Source organism: Phoenix dactylifera, chromosome 5 (assembly GCF_051530095.1).
Source record: "Phoenix dactylifera cultivar Ajwa chromosome 5, Ajwa_hap1_PhDact_Kaust_v1.1, whole genome shotgun sequence".
In the NCBI taxonomy this organism is placed as follows: domain Eukaryota; kingdom Viridiplantae; phylum Streptophyta; class Magnoliopsida; order Arecales; family Arecaceae; genus Phoenix; species Phoenix dactylifera.
Window position 1 is genome coordinate 2,145,205 of NC_143194.1, and position 23,582 is coordinate 2,168,786.

A 23,582-nucleotide genomic window follows, 5' to 3' on the forward strand; every position below is an offset into this window, starting at 1 on the left:
TACCATTCGAGCAAGCGTTCAATGGTTACCATCGAAACTGCATTAAGAAAGAATGAGTTGAGGCCTTTAATTTTATCGATATGCATATTAAAAGTAATTAATTAATGGAGCAAAAAATATTTTTTATAAAAAATGGAGAAAGAAAGGCAGTTCCCTATATTTATTTTTATTATTTATTAATTATTGTAAATAATTCTCTGATTGCCCTAGTAAACAAGATCTTTCTATTTTCACCAACATTTTCCCGATTAGATGAGATCAATCTCACTCTCAACCAGCATGATCCTCCCCTTTGATTTGGAAGAGCATCGGTATATTCACACTCCTTGAGCTATATTCGTATCATATAATGAACATATTTGTAAATATGAAGCAATAGTTCTTTCATTAGATAAAAATTTTATTTTAATTCAAAAGAGAGTTCTACTTTCTTACTCTTCATATACTCTTTTCTATGCCTCTTGATATCATCTCATTGTTTTTCTTAAAATCTAAAAGATCCATCAAAACCAATCATAAATATATCTTCGCACGTACACATATACTAGTATATGCAATTAATAGTTTTGTTTAAATATACTTATGCTAAGATTTTTGCTTGTGCAACTGAAATTAGAGTTTCAAAAACCACGAGAAAGACAAGGTTTTTATTCTGTAGATCTTGTCCTTCTTTTCTAAGAATCTATTGGTAGTCCACTTCAAGTTTCATCAAGCAAATGAAGTGAGAAGAAATGAGGTGACTGAGGAACCAAAGAAGCAAACAAACCCAAAGCTCAATTGCTAGGAAACCGAGCATCCAACTGAAAGCAAAAACAGAGAATTACAGTCCTCACTGCACAAAAAATCCCACAGAACTCCACAACCATGAGCTAGAGCAATGGCTTAAGGTGACAGAAAGGCATTCAAAAAGTTGGTGCTGCAGGGGAGCCTGGAGATGAGCCTGTCACGAAAAATATTGTTGTGGGAAACACAAAAATTTATAATTTTCATTCCCTTGTAAGCTTACAATCTTGTTAAGCATCTATATATATATATCTAGGTTTCCGATAATATTTAACCTCACTAAAATGTCCATGATTTTGCCCTGCAAGCTGTTGGACCAACCCCATGTAGAGAGCAAAAGCATCCACCTCAACTGCCTTCATGGAAGTGTGCTATGGTGACCCTTGGTCCTTCAAGGATCTTGGCCTTGTTCTGCTTCTAGTCCAAATGCTGCAACAATGGCTTAGGTTCAGCCTTGGTTAAGGCTATTTGTCTCTGTCAACCATGAAGGCCCCAGATACACAAGGAGAAACAAACTAATCTCCCAAAGTAACCAAGGGAGATACACCATCTCATTCCTAACCATGACTGTTTTGCACAAATTATGTACAAAAACATGCTATGTTTCTTAGAAAGATTCAAACTTTCATGTGAATAGAACCGCCCCAGTGAACAACATCCTTCTATTGTCACTCAAAAGAACAAGAACTTTCTATATGCCTCTATCTTGCAAAACAATCTAGTTTAGGAAAAAAAAGATAAAAAATGACTAAACAAAGGATTTCTGATAAATTTCTATTAAGCAGGGGCATGAGGTTGCTCCGCAACACCCAAACAATTATTGCAGTAATGGTTATCCTTCCGCATTGGAGATGCGCAAACATAGCAGAAGCAATGACCGCACCTTCGAATTATTGCCAAACAAAACATTAGTTTGCACAAGAAGAGCGAACATATCACGCAAAGAAATTGCAGGATCTTTGAAACTAGATACACAATAATAAGATTACCAATCATTATTTTATTAACATAATATAAGAAGAAGAATTTGCTATTGCATATTCCCAGACAAGGGATAAAAAAATGGAAAGCATACTGTGATGATCTGGGCGGGCATATGTTTAATTTCACATTGGCTATGCACTGAGTAAATCTTGGATTGTTATATAGAGCTAATGAATCCACATAACACCTTCTTAGCTAGCTTCTTTGGATAAGGTCCTAGATCGTTATACATACTTGCTGAGTCCCTTGATGCCTTAAGATGGTGTTTGGATGCTTGTAGTTGGAAGATGCATGTAGTTGAGGTTATTCTTATGTTTGTTTATAGGAACTGTTATTATATCTGGTTGTACTATTAAAGAAATATTAAAAATGTAAGCACCAAAGATTGTTCTTGCTTGGACTTCAACCCATCATAGAGACATCTTTAAAACCCTTTCCAATTATAGTAGTTTGTGTCGCTGGAAAAAGGCCACCCCCTGCAACTAGGGTTCACTTACATTCAGTTGTTGTAGGAAGCCAAGGTAGTCCCTCAAAGAAATGGGGAAAAATAATAATGATTTTGTAAACAAAAATGAGTAGGGAGTTACAAAAATAGCTACACCATTATCCACTTTAAATTTATGAAATGTACGATTGACATATACTGAGCCGGAGCACCTAGGATGCACGCGAAGATGCACGAATCACAAGTCTCGACTGTGCGAGTCTCGTAAGCACGGGTCTCGAGATAACTAGTTTTTGATGATTAGTTATTTTTTCATCTCAATCAAAAAAGTTGACATTAGTTAATTCTAGAAAGTTTTGCTAAGGAGCAGACAACTGTAGACTGGTATGCAGAGTAAATTGCCAATGGCTAATCCAAAAGCAGGCAACTTAGGAAACAAAAATGTTAAAGAGCTAAAAAAGTTAAGAAAGTTATAGAGTAAACAAAAAGTCGACTCTTTTTCGTTGTACAAATCAGAATTATGGTAGCTAATCCCCAATGACTTTAAACAGCTGAACTAGGTGGCACTCTTAGCAGGTGTGGGTGTTTGAGTACAAGGAAAAGAACAAAGCCTCATATATGCAAGAAGTCAATATTTTACACAAGAGAGAAGAAGAAAAAAAAGGTCTAATAAAGCCCACTCCAAGAAGCTGGGAAATTTAGAGAGATGAATTCAAGGAATAAATTATTCCAATGGTTGACTCAAAGCATGAAACAATTCATAAAATCACCACAACATTCCCCCTAGATTAAGAGGTCTCAATTGACATGAAGATAGCTAGTATCCTAATGTATACAAGAAAAGCTACATGCCATCTTTTCTATGATATGTAGTCCCTTTTGCATATTATATTTTCGATGCATGCCAATGTATGATATGTACTCAACACACTTTCAAATACTAGATCGCATATCAAGAAATCAAATAAAGAAGGATGGCAATAAAATTGGGCAAGCATTACCTGCAGCTCATAAAATTACAACCTTCAATCTTCTCCACATAGATCTTACACTCGGGACACCTCTGCCACCTGCTTGTGTTGGCTAATTGCCTCAGCATCAGGTCCCCCTCGCCCTTCTCATCCTCCTCCAGCTGCTGAAACTGCTCGCAGTTGATGCCATGATGCCATGGCACGCTGCACCGAGCACATAACACTCTCTTGCAATGAGGACACTCCGCATCTGTCATCACCTGCTCGTCGCCATTGCCACCTTCGTTGAGTAGCAGCGCCGAGCAGTCCTTATACGGGCAGTAGAACTTCGCCGGCCCGAGCGCCGATTCACACAGAGCGACGCCCCAACGGTCGAACACTTCTCCTGGGAGGATCGACCGACACTTCGCGGGCTCGAGATTCCCATCTTTGCATGCCGGGTCAGGGCAACCGATCGTGATCGAATTCTCCCCAACCTTCGCCGTGACGTAGAGTCTCACACAGCTCGTGCAGAACTTGTGGGAGCAACCATTTATGTCGAAGCTCTCGTGAAGAGGCTTCGGATCCATGCAGATAGCGCAGTAGAACTCGCTGTCGACGTCCTGCGAAGCGCTAGACGACTGCCCGATCTCCGTCACGGGATGAGGAGATTCGATGATCGGTTGCTTCCCCTTTGGATTGCCCGGGCCATCTCCCGGTGCCGCCGCAGCATCAAGCAAGGTGTTTGCGAGCTTGAGGAGATCGCGGCGGCTGAACTCTCCTTGGATGGAGACATGGAAGATGGCAGCTTCGCCTTGCTCTACGCTTGGATGCGGTTCCACTAGAACAATGCTCTTCCTCTGATCACCTCTCTGGTGGGCATCGAGCCACCTATCGAAGACGTCCGGCCGAACAAAACCCATGTAAGGTTCGGGCTCGAGCACCAAGTCGCAGCCTGCACGGGGACATTTGACAGAAGAAACATCCTTCTGGAGCTCTGCTTCGATATACTGGTCCAAGCAAGCGCGGCAGAGCGCATGAGAGCATGTCGCTGCTCGGAAAACCTCCGGCGACGGCAGCGGTCTCTCACAGATCACACAGCAGCAGGGAAGAGAAGGACCCAAGGGCTCGCCAGTCTCGACGTGTGGATTTGTTGACTTGGTGGAGACCATGAGCACCTCTTGGAGCTGTAGTTCCTGCGCAAGGTTCTCGTCATCGTCAAGGGCTTCGCCGAGCCCGTCGGCATCGATGGCATCGAATGCTGAGAAGAAGGAATCTTCTCCTTCTCCTCGGTGGATCAGCCGGCCTTCCCTCCGCTCTTGCACCGAAGTATCCATTAGGTCGTGCTGCACAGGATCCATTAAACGATGGTTAGATGGAAGAAAGAAGGTATTGGAGATCTCTTGGTCTTATCTTAACCCCTGAAGCGTCTCTTTTCCTTCAGGGCTAAGAGAGGCAGCTAGTGCGGGAAGAGGGAATCCACTAAAGAAGGAAAAAAAAAAGGAAGAGAGAGAAGAAAAGAGACATCAAAAAAGCAGTTGAGTAAAAAAAAAGCATGGTTTGTTTGGGGAAAAAAAGGTTCGGGTTGTATCTTTCGGGTGAAAGAATAAGTGCTTTAATGGTCGAGCGAAATCGGGATGAGGAGTCGCAAGAATAAGTGCTTTTGAGAGATACAGCTCGAAGCCATGGGAGTCGGAGAGCTTTGAAATATGTGCGAGCGGCTTCAAAAGCCAACGCTTACCAAAATTTATGGCTTGAGGACTCTTCAATTTCCCAGGGCTCCTCGACTCCAAGAACTTCAGTTTCCCGAGCTGGATTTTTATATGCGTCCGGATATTTTTCTTAGGGGATTCCTTTCCTAATTTTTTTCTATTCTGCCCTTTTTCAAACTTTTGCTTCTCGGTTTTTTTTTTTTTTGGATCCCTTCTTTTCTCTCCTTTATTCATGGTCCACGCAATTTGCTTTTTATCTGCAGTACTTTTGTATTATTCATTTTTTTGGTAGGATATATTTCAATTTTCTAGAAATTATTTTTAAAAAGTAAGTACCATTTTTTTGGATAGAAGAAATTCTTATAATTTTTTTTGGGCAAAAATTGATTTCAAATTTGTTAGCATCGAAGTCAAAAATTTTACAAGATTTTTTTTTTAAATGATTTGCATAATAATGCATAACAATTGTTAAATTCTTATCAAAAACTAGCATCTAGTTTTATAAATTTGAAATTAATTTCATTTGAAGATTTTTCCTTTCTATAAGGCTTTGCCACGTCAGTTTCTTTGCCAAATTATGAAACAAAGATCGACCTTGTAAAGGTCCAAGTTATTGGATTAATGTCTTATCATCAACTCAATCGGACAAACTAGATTATTCTTAAAAATTAAAATATTTAGAAGTTAGACATAATACTATAAAATATGTATAATTATCGGTAAGTTATCTATTTTAAATACTACTACTGGGCACGTTTTTTTAGTACTTTTTAATTGCAATATAAACAAAAAATAATCATGAATAATATTTTTAGAATAAACCATTGCTTGTAAGATTTAAATGGGCAACATTTTGAATCTTAACTAAAATTTATTTTAGATAAAACTTTTAAAATCCGATTTTGGACTGCTCAAATTCTAGTTTAAACACATTTCATTACTAAGTTTTTCAGCATGATTATTTGAATTCTTACCTTTATTTGTCACATAAACTTTCAAAGGCGCATCATGTTGAATGTATGACACAATATGCACATTGAGATTGAATAAGATGCAGTTTTTATGTGCGCATGATTGTGATTTCATAGCAGATCAAATTTGTTGGCAAAAGTGACAGAGGCTTACAGTTTATATCTTAAAGTCATGCACCATGCCAATTAACAAGAATTTTCTATATGACCTTGTGTCCAGCATAGAGAAATTAGTAGATCACCTCACCCAAAATAATTTCCATACTTTCCTAAAATAAAATTGCTATATGATGGTCAAACGACAAATAACTCGTAAATTCTATCAAAATATTGGGAATTTCAGGCATTCTTTAAAAAAAACTAAAAAAAGAGTTGGACTCTCTCTCTCTCTCTCTCTCTCTCTCTCTCTCTCTCTCTCTCTCTCTCTCTCTCTATATATATATATATATATATATATATATATAATAGATAGGGCAAGAGAGAAGCGAAGTGAACCAGGACTCGAAGATATAAAACTAAGTAAAAGTCCCTTATTGCACATACCTCGTTCTTCTAATTACTTCACTCTTGTTGAACATAGTTTACCACTTGCTTCTTTTCTTATGGGTCTGATTGAATCGTACTACTTGGGACCATTGCTTTCCTGCTAGCTTTGGCCACCAATAACGCTTTGCTTGCATGCAAGGCGGCGCGTCTACCTGACGCGCGCGCGAAGAATATGCATTTTTAGTACTAGTAGTACTAGACAAGCTCCAGAAAAATAATTTCTTTCTTATTTCTTTCTGCCTTTCTTTTCCATAACGACTAGGAACAGGCAAATCAAAAATTTCACCTCAAATTCTTCTCTCTCTCTCTCTCTATATATATATATATATAATTTAATGTTATTTAGATTGTATATTTTTAATCAGCTAATGCATAGGCTAGGCATCTTCAAATCTCACAATTTTTAGTATGTAAGCAAATTTTAGGTAGTAGATCACATCTAACGTTTGATTATCAATGTGAGATCCTGTCATCCAATCTAGATCTAGCCAAATCTGAGTGAAAATCTACTCAATTGTAACCAAATCTAGCTCTCTCCCCCCATATTTATATATATAAAAAAATATAAGTGTGTGCATATACGTGTGTATGTATATGCAGATTTTACAAATACAAGCAATGATTGGTATCAAGTAGAAGCTGCTCATTCTACCATTCTATTCTATGATAGAAGAACCTGAGGGGCAAAATCTTGGCCTCAGGACTACTCAAAAGACATCTTAATAATCATAAAAACAATTTCTAAGCACAGAGGCTATGACCACTACCGTCTCAGGAGAATTTATATATATCTTAAAAAGAAGAAACGTAAGACACTGTCATTCCTAGCATTCATCAATGAGACTGGTATAATTTTTTTTGGCAAGCTCTCGTCAACTAGAGCTAACTCCGGCATTTTAGACAATAATGGTCACTGTTCATTGGACCTGCACACCTGTAGCAGAAGGTATTGCCGCACCTTCAAACCCAGTAAAAAAAAAGAAAAGAATCGTTAGTTTAACAAGGAAGCATTACCATTAACACAATAAGGTAACATGAACTATCAATTAGAAATGCACATGCCGCAATAAAAGAGTGAGAAATAAATAAACAAGTTCAAGATAGTTAAATCTACATGTCATATATATTCTGGAAAGAAAAAAACATTACCACAGTTGAACGACCAACAATATCAAAAGAACATTACTGATAAACAACTATGCTGCCAAACTACATATATGCGTATATACATGGTGGTAAAATTGGCCAAATGTGGTGTAGAGCTGTTATATTTGAAGCATCTGAGAGAGTTCTTTAGGATATAATCCGGTATATAACTACAAATGGAGATTGAATCGAGATTCCACACGGCTTAGAGGACCATGACATTAGAACTGCACTGTTCATGATTAAGGAAGTGTTCATTGTAAGGTTTTTGGTGAAGGATAAAAAAAATATGTATAACCATGATTTCTGAATATAAAAAAAATAAAGTCCAACTGTATTTTAAAACAAATAATCAAGAACTAATAGCATATGTTTGGCTACAAAACTCAGTACTATAGTGCCTCGAATTCCATGAATTTATGCTAGGTCCAGTCTCCCTTTGCAACATCCCAAAGATAAAAGCCAATTACAAAACCGAATGCCTCTTTCAATATTACGCTACATTTGAATTGCCCATAGGCCATAGAACTACGTTTCAAGAGTTCCCCACTATAGTGTGAATTAAGGTTCTTGTTTTAAACATTACTTCCCCATGATTTAACATCCATCCACCTTGACATTCTCATATCTGCCAATGCTCATCTTATGTGAATGGTATGATAAAGTTGCATAAAAGCCCAGCTATAAATTCAGCCTTCTATTCAGTCAGATCCTTTCTTCAGATTCAGCTATTGACTCAAATCAACAACAACGGAGGAGCTCTTCTTGAACTCTAGCTTGATTGTGAAGGGACTTCAACTGCTTCTCTGTTTTTGCATTATGTATTGCATTATATATTTGTATATTATATAAAACGAATTAGCAGCTTCATAATACTAAATATTTACCACATGTAATGGGTCAAGCACTTCATCCCAATTAAAACAGAAATTTTCATTTCAACTAGCTTCTTAGGCACATCCAATTCCAACTTGAGACTCATCCCAGTTCTCATATCCTTAAATTAAATTTATAGAAGATCATAACCTCATCTAAACTAATTTTTGCAATTAACAGTCTTCATTTGTTCAAATACTTCAAGCTACCAGGACAACACCTAGTGTATATATCTTTCCTACCGACTAACTTCTGCTAAACCCCAGTTTTATCTCATATGCTTTCTCCAAGCTTACAGAAACATTTTTTTGTTATTTATCCACTCTTTAAGTCCCCCTATAAACTGTTAAGTAATAAAACACTAAGCTTATTTTCATGATATTAATCAAAAGTGGGCATCTTTGCCGTAAGTATCATCTCATTTTCTCTTGAGACATTTACAGTATAACACAACCACGATGAAATCTCCGCCCACTCATCGATTACTTGCCTCTCCACAGTGCTAAAATGCAATAAAAATGGGATTTTTAAAGTCGATAGTTCAAAATACCAAAACACTTACTTCCAATAAATCATCGTCAAGCCATGTAATTCTAAAGCTCATAACAATTTATCCTCCCTTATTCCTATAGACTGCAATAGATAGTAACTCATCAAATGGGACATCATGTTCGGACGAATGAATGCTAGCCTCTAGTCAACTAAGTAATCTGAAAATTCTAAAGTTCGATATAATGCTTCTCACATTTGTGAGGAATAAGCCCCTAAAGCATGTCCAGCTTCAGATAGATGAGTTAAAGGAGGGTAGCTATGTAGCCTGCATCAGTGGTTTATATGTAGTTGGTAAGGCCATGTAAAGCTTGATGGAAAGACTCTCTAAAAAGGGCAAGCCAGATGAGTGATGCTAATATAGAAACTAACAATGGCATTGCTATGGAGAAGATAAGCATTACCTGCACCTCATAAAATTACATCCCTCAGTCCTCTCCACAAAGAACTTGCACTTGGGGCACCTCTGCCAGTGCTGGTTCTTCGCCATCTCCATCAGCATCAAATCCTCCCTCCCCTTCTCGTCCTCTCCAAGCTGCTGATAGGCCTCGCATGTGATATTTGAATGCCACGGCGCCTTACACTGAGCACAAAACAGTCGATAACAATGCGGGCATTCTGATTCTCTAATCACCTCACCATTAATTCCCCCTTCATGTATCAGCAATGCGGAGCAATCCTTGTATGGGCAGTAAAACCTCATTGGCTCAAGTATCTCCTCGCAGAGCCTGCTTGCCCATTGGTCGATCACCTTGGGCGGGAGGATCAATTGGCACATATCCAGCTCTAAATATCCAGTCTTGCAGCTGGGGTCTGGGCAGCCGATCAACACCTCATTCTCCTCCACCTTCGCCGCCACGTACTGGCTCACGCAGCTGGCGCAGTACAAGTGGGAGCAGCCCCTCATACTGAAGCTCTCAAAATCGAGATAATCCTGCATACAGATGCTACAATAGAGCTTGGGCTCCGTCGGCGGAGCAGCGGAAGATTCCCCGACCTCTGGAACAGGGTTTTCTTTAAAACGCCTCCTTTTTGACAGCCTCCCTCTTGGGTCATCCAGGTCGTGCTCCAATGCTCCGAAGCCATCGAGGTCGATAAAAGAGATCTCTTTAATGGGCCTTTTCCCTTCCCGGCCGCGGCTCTCTTGTTTAACACCTTCGGAGCCCTCGAGGTCGATGAAGGCAGGCGGGGGCTGGTGGTGGAGGGACTCGGCAATGGCGATCTGGAGGAGGACGTCGTCGTGGTAGTCCTCGACGGAGATGGGGCGGTTCCTGTCGCCGCTGTAGTGGGAGATTCCGGCGACGGAGTCTCTGTCTTCCTTCTCATCGTCGCCCTCGACGGAGAGGCGGTCGACGGGGATGGGGTGGTCGCGGTCGCCGCCGTGGCGGGAGATTTGAAGTGAGGCGGCTCCGGCCACCGCCGCGGGAGGGTTGGAGCGCCGGTGTCTCATAGCTTTAGCCCTATTAGTCTAAACGGAAGAAGGTGGAAGGGCGGATTAGATTCGAAAAGAAGAGTTTCCCCTTCGTAGGAAAGTAAACGCTCCTAGGGCTGGTGGAGGGTGACACGAATATTCGTGTTTATCTATCACTACCACTCTAATCTATCACATTAGAAACTTATGGGATAGAATTTGATGAACACCACTGTAGGGAGGAAGAGAGTAAGAGAAAGAAAAAGAGAAGAAGAAGAAAGAAGAGATTATAGAGATACAGAAAGAAGAGATTATAGAAGAAGAAGAAGGAGGCTAGGTTTTTTTCATTCAATCATCAATTGCCTCGTACATGAGAGGGATGGTCTTTATATAGATCTTGACCGATTCAAGTAATCAATTGACCAAATCAATCAATTGACACTGACTAAATTCGGACTCTTACATCAATTAACCCTTTCTAAAGTTGGTCCACTAAATTGACCTAATTATATAGACCTAATTGACTAGTCTAATAACAAAACAATTAACCCAATCGACTTGACTAAGACAAAAGCAAATAATGCAATAAAATAAAGTGACTCGGACTCAAATGGACCCAATCAGGATCCGACTCAATCCGGGGGCTCAGAATCATCTGAATGAAGGGCTCTAATATCTCCATCAAAATTGGATTTTGGGCACATACAATCATTATCCTCATGCTTACATAGATGACCATGATCATAAAATTGGTCCACGATTCAACCTCCAACGAAAAGAATATTAAGTTTGTGATTCATTTTTAATCTTCTATGTAAGAATGTCTCTTATCTGCTCATAGTTTTTCTTAAATCTTTTTTGCATAAATATCCTTCTAAATATCGAATTTTGCAAAAATATTCTTTCAAAATTGATATTTGCATATATATATATATATATATATATATATATATATATATATATATATATATATATATATATATATATATATATATATATATATATATATATTCGTAAAATATTTGTTTTGCTATTCTATCCATTTTTATTCTTGTTTTTCATATGTAATGTACCCATGTTATCTAACATCGTTAAAAAATTAATGGTTTTAAATTAAAATGACTAAAATATCCTTAATAGGTAGATGTGCAAAATGAAACATTTATAAGACGATTGCGATGATGGACAAAAAAATAATTTCAAAATTTTATTTTATTTTTAATTAAAATAAATTTGGGTTAGAAGAATTGTTATAATATTAGGAATATTTGTGTAAAAACAGTGTTTTATGAGGGTACAAAAATAAATATAAATTTTAAGAGGGTATTCACGCAAATTTAAATTTTTAGAAGGATATTCATGCAAAAAAAATTATATATATAATTTTTTTTAAAGAAGTAAGTTTTTTTTTCCTATCCTAATAAGAACCACTCCCCTTTTTGCTATTTCTATCTCCTTTTTTTTAAAAAAAAATATCCACTCTAGGCCTTTTTCTATTTTCATGTCATATATAGAGGATGTAAATCATATATTCTAAATTTTTTTGTGATAACGCTGAAATTAGATGAAGACAAGATTTAAAGCTAGATCACTACCATCAAAATTTAGTAATTTTGACAACTGAACCGATGGACACTAGCAACCGGTCCTCCTTGATTCGACTTTCATTTGAAAGAATATTAACTTTGGAGTCCACCTTTGATTTCACTCAATCTCTAATATGCTAACAAAAAAAGAAGAAGAATAGATTCTAGTCTATGTTACACCGTAAAAGTGCCCCTTACTAGATCGACTCTGGTCATGAATATTTTCTCCTATACACCTTTTTTTTTAAGGAAAGAAGTCCTTTTTTCCATCCCAATAAGAACCATTCCGCTATACTTTTTTTCTATCTCCCTTTTGAAAAAATATCCACTCTACTTCTTTTTCTATTTCTATTTCATATGTAGAGGATGTGAATCATATATGCTATTTTTTTGTGATAACGCTGGAATTAGATGACAAAGGATTCAAATCTAAACCATCAGTTTCAAAATCTACTAACTTTGATAATTGAACCTATTGACACCATCAACATATGCTAGATATTGTTTACAATTATAATGTAAATTCTTAGAGATCGACTCCAAAAGTTGATTCTACTTGTAATGTATTTTTGAACTATCCTTTTTCTCTCATTGAAAACTAGCAACGTAAATTGGACATCAAAGATACTAATCTTAGTACACTGCTCGGTTATAAATCTTATTCTAGTACATTTTTATCGTTCATCTTATTAAAAATATTGTTATTTAATTTTTGGAATCTAATTATAATTTTTTGTTTTATGAAAGCTGAGGTTTATAAAACAAACCTTTTTATGTTGTTTATAAGTGATGTTCAATTGCCTGTTTGATCACACAAGAAAGAAATATTGACACAAAAAAGGAAGGAAAAGAATGGAATTAACTCCCTTTTGTCTAATATTTAATCAAATGAAGGGTTTAGGACCATGCATCCTTCCTCGCAGATCACATGCATTGCACGTGCCAAGATCCATCAACAAACTGCTATAATATAAATCTCATAGGATCTACTTCAGTTTCAATGGCCCATGCTTAACTCTAAAAGCATAAGCAGGGAGCAAACATCAACTCGAAAGTTGTCTAACAAGTGAAAACTCAGTCTAGATCTTATAGTGAGAGTGCTTAATTAAGATCTCAAGGTTAAGCACCAAGATGACCAGTAAGTACTCACTTTCTTGCCAAGATAGCTTTCACCAAATATATTACACCATTTTTTTTGTGGGATCATCGCCAAATATATTACAAAATTTTTATGCTACTAAATTTGTGAATGTTTCCTTTCAAAAGTTGCCAAACGGGTTAAGTTTGGCACCTTGCTCCTCTTTAGCGTGCTTGCGTGTTCATGGCATATTTTGCACTGTTTTGCTAGTCTCAAAGATGTGCAGGATTTATGAAATGGTGCAGACATTAGATGAGAATGATGCGATCGTTTAAGTTGGCGTGAGTGTGCCATCAAACATGCACATAATTTTTATAAAAAGGAGAAAGTAATATGCACATAATTTCCTCACAAGGATTTCTCTTAAAAAAATAATAATAAAAAAAAACCTTGCTGCATGCAGCATCAAATATGCACACCACTCAATTCATCTATGTAATTGGTGTGCAGTGGTTGATTGGCACGTCAATTAATGAATATTGTCAATATATATGTAATTTTAGCAGACTTATTCAGATACATGCAATTATAAGTGTCTTGATATACATGCCATTTTATCAATACAAACAATGATTTGTATCGACTGCAACCTGCTCATTCTATCATTCTAATGATAGGATCTGACACCTCGCAGATATCGGAGAGAAGCCGCGGTGGGAGCGGGGGAGGCGGCGGAGCCCCGGCAGGCCACCATCAAGCTAGCGCTCCGACACGGGTTGCATAAGAGGAAAAAGGGAATGAATCAAAGAGAAAGGAAAAAGGTGGCGGCTCATGACATTCATCAACATTTGTTGCCTATTTATGATTTGTCATGGGAGAGTATGTATATGTGTGCATGTATGTATGTATGTATGTATGTATGTACGTATGTATGTAAAATGTATATGTATGTATGAGAAAGTTGTCTCGTCTACATGCAATATGAATCACACGCACCTCTCATCATCATATGATCAAGTAGGAAAGATTGCAATGATACTTTCAATGATACGTGCACATTTTGTTTTAATTTTTTTTTGAGACAATGGACGTCTAGGTTTCATGCAGCTTGGTGACCGAACAGTAATTTATGTAGGCCTGGCTATATTTCATTAATCTAGCTCTTTCCATGAAAAGTTGCTATCACTTGGACCTTATCAGTTAATGCATCTTCTTATACGATGCTGGCTTTACGATGTCTTTTTTCCTCCTCATTATTTGTGTACTTTCATACACTTAAAGGAGCATTTCTGCACTTAACCAAACACGACTACGTAATTGTTTGTTCATTTAATCGACATCACTGCATGTGAAAGTAATAATAGTTGAAGTTGACACATAATTTCCTTAGATGTAATGGCGATACTTCCTGCTATCGATACCAAAACATTTCAAAAGGAAACAAAAGCAAGGCATCTAAGTAGGCAGCAATAAACTTCTCATTGTACAGAAGTTCTCATGCACATATATATGCATGGAGGAAGTATCATGGATGCAAGTTTAGCTACATATTAAGTTTATTAAAGAGGTTACTTGTTAGATATGTATCATAGAACCCAACGACATTACTATAAGAGATTTTTTTTATTTTTTTTATTTTGTCAAAACATGGACAGATTAGCCTATTGATAACTTTGCAGGATTAAAAGAGTCTCTTACATTTTTAATATCTACTGACTTTACTAAAAGATTACCAGACTTCTTCTCGTAGAGGAGACAGCAATTCCTTCCTTTATGGCCAAATAATAAAGAAAGATCCAAACTATGAGGCCTGACATTTCTTCATCCTTAATACATCTTCTAAATTCCAAATATACGTGGAAACCGCTTATAGCTAAGTTTGTAGGAGTTCATGCATGTTTCTTCGATTGAAATTACAATTTTGATCGAGGCCAGCGATCATTCATTCTTTTCTTTTTAAATATATTTTTTCTTGGTCTCTCAGTAGTTGATTTCTTTAAAAGATGTCATCTCTCCAGTCTCTCCCTTCTTCCTCTCAAAGGGGGAAAAGAGAACTCGCTTAAGTCCCTCTCTCTCTCTCTCTCTCTCTCATGTTCTTTAATTGTCTCATGATCTTATGCACCGGAGTTGAGCTAGAAATTGTACTATGGTAACTCATGACGTTTTAAATGTCTCTTGATGTTCATCATGTCATAATACATAAATAGTGTGCATGGTTAGGTCAGTGGTACGAGAAGACATCAGCATCACAAATGCTATGATTTTATGGTAGAAAAAGTAAATGGTATGATGATCTCTGAAACTTATGAATACGAATTCTGTCAAGCATAAAGGTGGAACCTCCATTACCTTTAGAAGGAAGAAGTCCAGCAGCAGAAGCCATCGGTTTCCGGGGAGATACCACTTAAAGGGGCTCAAGAGGCAACTTTTAAGAAAGGAATAAAGGCAAGAGGTACTTGCACGAGGCTTATTACCAAGGGAAAGCCCGGCCGTCTCCTTTAATGCTTGAAATTAGTATATAACTCAGCCCTCCTGCCTCATTGCACAATTTCTCTATGGATTCATAGCATTCTATGCTTCACAAACTAAAAGCTAAAGGAGAACAAGAAAGGAGGAGAAGATTTGTGAGAATGGACGCACCAAATCGACAACCATTTGAGATCATAGAGGCTCACTACCCAAGCAGCATGGAGACTCATAATCCAAGTTTTCCTCCTGGAAAGTGGTGTTGCGTCCTTTCTTCCCTTCTCTTGAGCCTAGCAATATTAACTGCAGCAATTCTAGTCATAATATTTGTCCTAAAACCAAAGAAGCCGATCTTCCATCTGCATGCCATACAATTGGGTTCTCTCAAGCTGGATGCAATCTCTGGCAAGGAAGGAAATGACTCTTCATCAGTGGTTTCCTTGATGTTTGTCACGCAAAACCCCAACAAGTTTGGAATCAGATACGGTTCCTCAGTGCTTGGGATTTTATTTGAAAGCAATCCGATAGGCGTTCTCGAGGTTCCAACATTTTATCAGCCATCTCACAGCAGGAATGAGACTGTTCTGATGCATGTCTTGTTCAAACAACTAAACATCAGCAAATTTATCAGCGGGGAATTGATGAACAGTTCTTCAGATGGTCATCACATTGAGATCAGAGTATCTGGAGGAATCCTTGCTCGGTTGCATGTCTTGAACTTTCTATTGCCAAAGATTAAGGTTCGCTTCAAACCTGGTACTTCTTGATCTCAAGTTTTCTATATATTCGGTTCTCCTTAATTCATCTATTTGTTATTCTCTTGAACGTCCATCACTGAAGATTAGGTATCTACAATAGAAAAAAAAAGGGACAAATTTAGGTTCACTTCTTATCATCTTGGTTCCACACACAGTAATGGAAATCAGTAAACTTTACTTACCTAGAATTCTCAGTTTACTACTATTTTTGTTGTGTAGGTTTCGCTCGATTGCAGAATAAGCATAAACTATGGTGCTTTCACATTAAGCAGAGCCCTTAGTTCTTTAAAGTCAGACAAGGTAAAGCATGAAACATCTCTTGCAGGTTCTACTACATGAACAGTTTTATGTTAACAACTGAAGTCCAGCTTCCTAATGTCTTGCAGGCCCTCCTTATTTCAAACTTCCCTCACCTCTCTCAGAAGTGTTCCTCAGCTCTTTGTATATAACAGAGAAATAGTCTGAACATACCAACCTGAGTTGCTCAATGAGTTGCTCTTTGTATTCTTTACTTTCTTTTTATTTCTTTTGCTTTCTTCTTCCTCATTAAAAGTGTACCTTGCATATTAGTTGTTCCTCAATGAACAAAAAATCAACAATACCAATAAAAACCAATATACTTTTGCTGAGCAATTGCTAAGGTTAATTTGAAGCTTCACGAAAATGAGACAAGTAATTCACCCCATATACATTTCACAAGCTATCTGACTAACATAATATAAAGGAGCACCATGCATGGTAGGCTAGATTATGGACTGGTTAAAATATATTCATCAAGAAGAACTTGCCTAAAATTTGGAGGACAAAAAATTTCCAAAGATTAATGCAGTTTTGCAAATAGAACAATAATTTAAGGTTAATCACAGAAAGGCTACCGGTACAATGATAGTCTACAACTGATGTCCAAAAAGAAACCAATATAACCAAAAGTAAATGAACAATGTTCAAGTGTATTTCCATTGAATGTTCTGATAAAAATATGCACGGTCTTTCTCAGTTCCGACAATATAGAGATGCAGAACAAGCAAGGTATACTGTTGATATTTTTCACACTCCGGTACCCAAAAGTGTCATTTTCTGTTTTGTTCATTGTGATCCCAACCATCATCTTATTGTTTGACTGGCCTCTCGGATGGTCAAAATAAAGCAGAGCATTGATGAACAATGGGAACTCTGACAAACAATTGGAAGTTTAGCATGTCAGCCACCAGTAGAGGCCATTCAGAACAATATAAAATGCGCAGCAGCTTCAGGTCACTCTACTGTTCCCAGAATAATGTCAGTTGTAGTCAGATAAGCATCGCCATAGAATCACAGATTAGCATCAATCCATGTTGCAACAATGTTACCTTCCAGTGAGACTCCAACAAAAGCACCTGATTCCATTTAAAACAGAAACATAGACATCATACTTCCTGTGACATGCAAAAGACACACTATGTCTTATAATTGACACCTGAAATGGAGACACTGCAAGGAGTGGATTACCATAGGAGTGAGCCAGACTTCTTAGTATAGGTTTTATATACACAATTTTCCAACTTTTAACACCCCAGATGAAATCATTTGTGAAAATTTTCAAATCATTAGTCATGGCTGTAAATACATACATATATCAAAAATATGTCAAGCACAATGAACAATCACCTTGTCAACGAAAGTTGTCCAATTTATTGATTCTAGCTGCAACAGTCATTTAAAAACGCAAACATATATCACATATTATTAAGTAGTATTAAATGTACATTGTCCAGAAAATTGCTCCTGCCAAGTTTGAATTAAGGGGCACTTTGGTTGCCGCATGTCTAGATGCAGCTGCACCTAGAAGTGTTGCATTGGTATTGCAAGGATCTGTTTGGTTTGCTCGCATCTGAAAACTGCATCTGCAATTTATGTTCTTGGTTATTTAGTCTGGAGAGAGGGTGATCACCATGCAACTGACATGCCATTGGTACTATTATAACATCCATGCTATAATAACATTATCATATTATCACATTGTATAATTATTATAGTATTATACCATAATATAAATTTTATTTTTGATTTTAGAATAAGTTTATTCTAGTACATTATTCCAAATAATTATCATACTATAGTTACATTATAGCATATTATAGTATATTGCAATTATTGATTTTATTATACTATAATATAATTATTATCAGACTCCAACAAATTTGATTTTAGCCTATAATTTATATAACTGTTTTTTCCTTCGTCAGCAAATAATTCGGCATGACCATTAAAACAAGCAAATTGAAGGTTATTTCAAGAAAAGCCAAGTATCTTAATTCTCACAGCAATTTCATATTTCATAGATGAAGTCAAACCCATTGATTCAACAACTAGTTACTAGTTTAAAGTCATGGATCAACCTAATATTGGACTCAAGGTTCTTTGTTTCAAGTTCTTCTTTCAAGTACATATAATATGCAAAATTCAAACTCCAGTAAATCCCATAACACAATATCGAGCACCCGAGCACAGCTCAAAAATCCACTCTAAATCATCTTCCATGAGAACGCACATCAGAAACTTTGGATCCATGTTGGATGGTCCAAACATGGGTGAGTTTCCCCAACATCTACTTACCATAACAAGGAGTCAAAAGAAACAAGAAACAGAAGTAGATGGGAACCATGACATTTGTGAAGAGTATTTCTTATAAAATAATCTCTTGGGAAACATGATTGTGGAGTGGCAAGTGCACAAGGTATAGACAATGGCAGTTGGATCTTCAGAGAAAGACTTCACCAATTTTGAGGGAGCAAAGGGTGCTGACGCCAGTGACGAGTACATAGGTACATGACAGAGTTTAGGGGAAGAGTAGGAGAGTGAACTGATCATGAGAAGGAAAAATGTTGGTTCACCACATGTTTGGGAAAAATATAGAAGAAAGAAAATGCAGTGGTTACTAAACATCCAGATATTTTTGTTTCTGATAATATTACCTTTGGTACAACTGTTAGTGTAACAAATTCCAGATCCTTTAACACCAGCTCAGAAATCTGCTTCAAAGAGTCTCCCAACTGGTCCTGCTATTGCATTCAAACCTCTCACAAGGGAAAAGTGCTTGGAGCTGGTAAATGTCTTGACAGCTTTAGAACCATGTAGAACAATGATGAAGTCCATCAGTTCGCCCAAGATCTGTACAATACAGGTTAGACAAAAAGAGAAATCAAAAAGAAAGATGTATGATCTAAAGGCACAGCACAGTCCCAGAACTTGAATTCACATATTCCTCTTGGATGACCAAGTTCGAAGTACAGAATCCTGCAATATTACAATCAGCTATTATTTATTAGGAAGCTAAAACAACTAAAAAAGACCCAAGTTATGTCTTCATCATGTTAATTACTTCAAATAATGTTCTTTTTATGGTCACCCACAAAATCAAACTTGGCATCTGATATGTTCAACAACACACAATTTGCATGTCTTTAATAAACATAAGAAAGATAAGGTCATGCATCATGCTAATAAACTTGGAATTTTCACGAGCAATTTTGCCTCTTGACAGATCAGACTTTTTTTTTTGATACATCTCTTGCCTTAAAGATGTATAAATTAGAGGAAGAGACATCAATATATGAGCTCTAAATGATAAAAGAACAACACATATATTGATAGATCATCAATTTCTTAGTGTATTACTTAAGTGTTTGTACTTGCTGAACATTTGATATTGTGTTCTGTACCTCAAACATGAAAGCAGTCCTCAAAACCAAACCTTGCTAGCCAAATTCTTCAACGAAGTTTTTTCCCCCCTAATCCACGGAAATTGGGAGGGCTGCTTCTAAGTTCCATAAACATAAAGCAGCAAAATCAGTATTTTACCTTTCACTTTCCAGCAACTAGTCATTTAGGTTTTATAGTAAAGTACTCTATCTGCTGGAAATGTACCGGGCCGTGAAATTAATAACAACTCACAAGAGAGCAGTTTGATTCATAAAGCCATCCCATATACATGGTAGAAGTCTTAAAGGCATGAGACTTTCCTAGTGCAAGGTTAGATAAATAAAGGTTTTTTTTGACATTTTATCTCACTTTCATGAATCACCCTCCAAACTCCCACATGTCTACATGCAACATTGAAATATCAGACATAGAAGCCATAAGTTAAGGAACAAATGCAGAAGATAGCCGCTCAAAATCGGCAGTAATGCCTCCCATGGGTAAAGGGCAGTGAAAGGAGAAGTGCACTACATGCAGACTGTAGTATAACAATCTAGAAGTCACTCCATAGGTTCTTCTTCCAGAATCTCCTTAAAAGTACTATAGTTGGTGGCTTCTGCCTCAAGCAAGAGTAGTGCACTTGGTAATGTACACTGATGAATGTAGGAACATGTCTCCATCTTAGGTTGACGTACCATCTCGAACCGTTCGGTATGGAGTATACCGTACCATACCAAGTTGAAACTGGTACAAAACTCATATTCAGATTGGTACAGATCTTGTACCGCCCCGTATCGAGGCATTCCGAGGTGTGTACCTACTTGTACCGAGATAAAAGTGAAAAAATGGTTTGAGAGCTATTTCGGTATGGGATGCATACCATACCGTACCAACTCGTACTATATTGAACTAGTAATGTACCGGTATGTTACCCAGTACCGAGATTGCGGACCTTAGTCTCCATTGCTTTCAAATCCCAAAAATGATATATTAGCAATTTGACGAGGTTGAACGCCACCATATCCTTTGCTTCTGCTAGTGAGAATTGCAACTATCCCACTCAAGACATCTTTCAAGTTCACTTCAGGGTGATCTTTGGGTTGTGAAGTAATGCAAGACCCTACACCTAAATCATATCCATCATGAAAGTCGTTCTCAATCATTAACTGATAAGGATTTTATTGTATTAAGGATATTTTCCCTGATGAGCAAGCTTTTTTCTCAGGGACACTCCAGAAATCAGATTGGAAGCCATCCTGATAATAGCTTTCATATCAAGCTTAAAGAGTGAAGGATATGAAACTATTTCTCTAGATGCTTCCATCCTGTATTTGACTCTTGAAGGCTTTCAACAGACAGAGCTCCTCCTACAGGTTATACCACAACGAAGAGAGAATAGGACTCAAGAGCCCCTTATTTGGTCTTAAGCTCAATGAAGAATAACAATATGACGTGACACTGAACAAGTTTTAAACAACAAATTCATATGCTCAAATAAAATGTTCTTATCGGCATATCTATCACTTTTCCTCCTCCCAAAAAAAGTTCATTTTTATCAAATAATTAAAAAGCAACATATTCAATGAAAACCTATATAGACTGAAAGAAGAAATGCCATTACAAGGAAATGAAAAACTTATAGCAGCAATCGAGAGTATCAAACTTCACAATTTTCTAAGCAGAAGGGAACATATTAAGTGCCAGAAATGGTTATGCTGCAACATACTCACAAAATATGCTCCTAGGAGTCCATCATGAGAAATCAAAAGAATAATCCAAGAACTAAATAAGATGATTGCACATTTGAACTGTCAGACAATTAAGCTGCAGTTTCAAGCAAATTATAATAACCCAATAGAATAAGTAGATAGAAGTTCATAGGTGATTCAAGATTTGAAAAAAAAAAACTCAGGAAGCTAGCACCAAAACTCTCTTGGGATAATATCATAGGAAAACTATACAAGATTCAGAGATTTTTTTTTAAAAAAAAAGAGCAATGTTTCTTTCAGTATTGAGATGCATAGTGTAGGATCCAACAAAACATAGTGCAGTATTAAGTACACACAGACATAATCACAATAAAATGCTGGAAAAGAGAGAAGTGAAGTCAAATTTATACTCATTTAAAAAGAAAGTTTTTTGAACTTCAAGAATATTCCTTCTCTCAATTTTTGTCCTCAGAATTCCTTGTTATGGAACTAATGAGCATCACCAATAAGAAAAAACAGCATCCACTAAATGTGGGAATATCATCTTAATCCTACAATCATCTTGGTGAGGTCTACATGATACCAAGGTCCAAGATAGCACCATCATGATGCTAACACCCCAGGAACTGCATTCATTTTGGAGTGAGAACGATCCAATAGAAGAGATCCCTTAAATCATATGAAGCCAGCTACTCTATTTACCTAAATTTTAGCAGACATGTCGGTGACACCACATACCTAGTCAGCTGCAAGTTAAAAGATATAGCAGCATCCTGGGCTACTACCTCTATAGTATTAACCCATTCAACCCCCCCAACACCGCCCCCCCCCCCCCCCCCCCCCCCCCCCCCCCCCCCCCCCCGCGGCCAAGTTCCAATCCCAATGATCCCACATCTTCTCTCTTCTCTTCTTTTCTGAATTGTAACCCTTATGTCCTCTAAGAGAAGTTATTTCCTAAGTTTAAAATTTCTCCCCGTATATCATCCTCTTTTCAGACAGCCACTCAATCATGAAGGTGTTGATCTAATAAGAAAAAGGACAAATAGAAACATAATATACAGAACCTTGTAAAATTTGTTTTCTTAGCCGTCAAAATGAGTGGTCAATGCTGAGATGAACCAAGATCTTGGTTGACAACAGCTGGTGGTGTGAAGATAAAATTTGCAAAAAAAAAAGAACATGATATTCCAAGATCTCAACTGAGACATGAGATATGATATATCAAATTATTGGATGATATATTAAGACCGAGATTGATTACTATTTTAAGGCATTGGATTCAAATTTAACATTTAAAACTTATTTAATGTTTAAAAAATGAAAAGTTTCAGTGGATAATATCCAATATTTAGATATGATGTGTAGAGAGCTATATTAATTACCACAGATGTTTTCTATATTATTAAGAGGCTTGGAATCACTTCATTGACCTCCGGGGCAATCGTCTATAAGCCCTTTCTGATCACCAAAAAAAAAAAAAAAACTTATTTTTATATATAGAATTCTAGAATTGCACTAAATTATTCCCAAATATTATATAAAAAATTAGCTTATAATAAAATAATTACTTGTCTGCTTTAATGTTATTATTTTAGACCATTGTAGAAAAGAAGCACTTCAAGACCAAAAGGAGCCCATAATATTAGGAGTTCAACATATGGCTGACTCTGCTGACCATGGATCATTATATATTAAAATACATAGGTCTTTCGCTTTCACTCCTAACATATTGCGGTTCCATCAGTAACCATTTCTCATCCCTACCTAGCAAAATAACATACGTCATCTATGCCAAATCTTCCCAATTCTCATTTTTGTTGAGGTTGAAAATATTAATCCATATTATATATTAATCAAACATCAAGATTGCACTAAATTAAGCTATTGTACTCCATAGAATCATTTTCTCTTCATCAGAGAAAACGTCCCTAATC

The 23,582-nt window shown here is 37.0% G+C and overlaps 2 protein-coding genes and 1 long non-coding RNA gene across 3 annotated transcripts; 1 reads left to right on the plus strand and 2 right to left on the minus strand.

Moving 5' to 3' along the window:
- Positions 1-1,290: 1,290 nt before the first annotated feature.
- On the minus strand, positions 1,291-11,304 carry LOC103712589 (uncharacterized). The gene is made up of 4 exons (XM_088722927.1): positions 9,367-11,304; positions 7,279-7,349; positions 3,214-4,564; positions 1,291-1,666 (listed from the first exon to the last, which is right to left on the minus strand). Exons 1-4 carry the CDS (start codon positions 10,410-10,412, stop codon positions 1,561-1,563), a joined length of 2,574 nt encoding a protein of 857 aa, XP_088579053.1. The 5' UTR covers positions 10,413-11,304; the 3' UTR covers positions 1,291-1,560.
- A 4,271-nt stretch (positions 11,305-15,575) lies between these two features.
- On the plus strand, positions 15,576-16,270 carry LOC148703308 (uncharacterized). The gene has a single exon (XM_088722929.1). It carries the CDS (start codon positions 15,611-15,613, stop codon positions 16,268-16,270), a length of 660 nt encoding a protein of 219 aa, XP_088579055.1. The 5' UTR covers positions 15,576-15,610.
- Positions 16,271-17,092: 822 nt separating this feature from the next.
- Positions 17,093-22,504, minus strand: LOC108511500 (uncharacterized). Its single transcript, XR_016413114.1, has 2 exons — positions 19,216-22,504; positions 17,093-17,637 (listed from the first exon to the last, which is right to left on the minus strand). It is a non-coding gene; the product is annotated as an uncharacterized LOC108511500 (long non-coding RNA).
- Between the last annotated feature and the right edge of the window lie 1,078 nt (positions 22,505-23,582).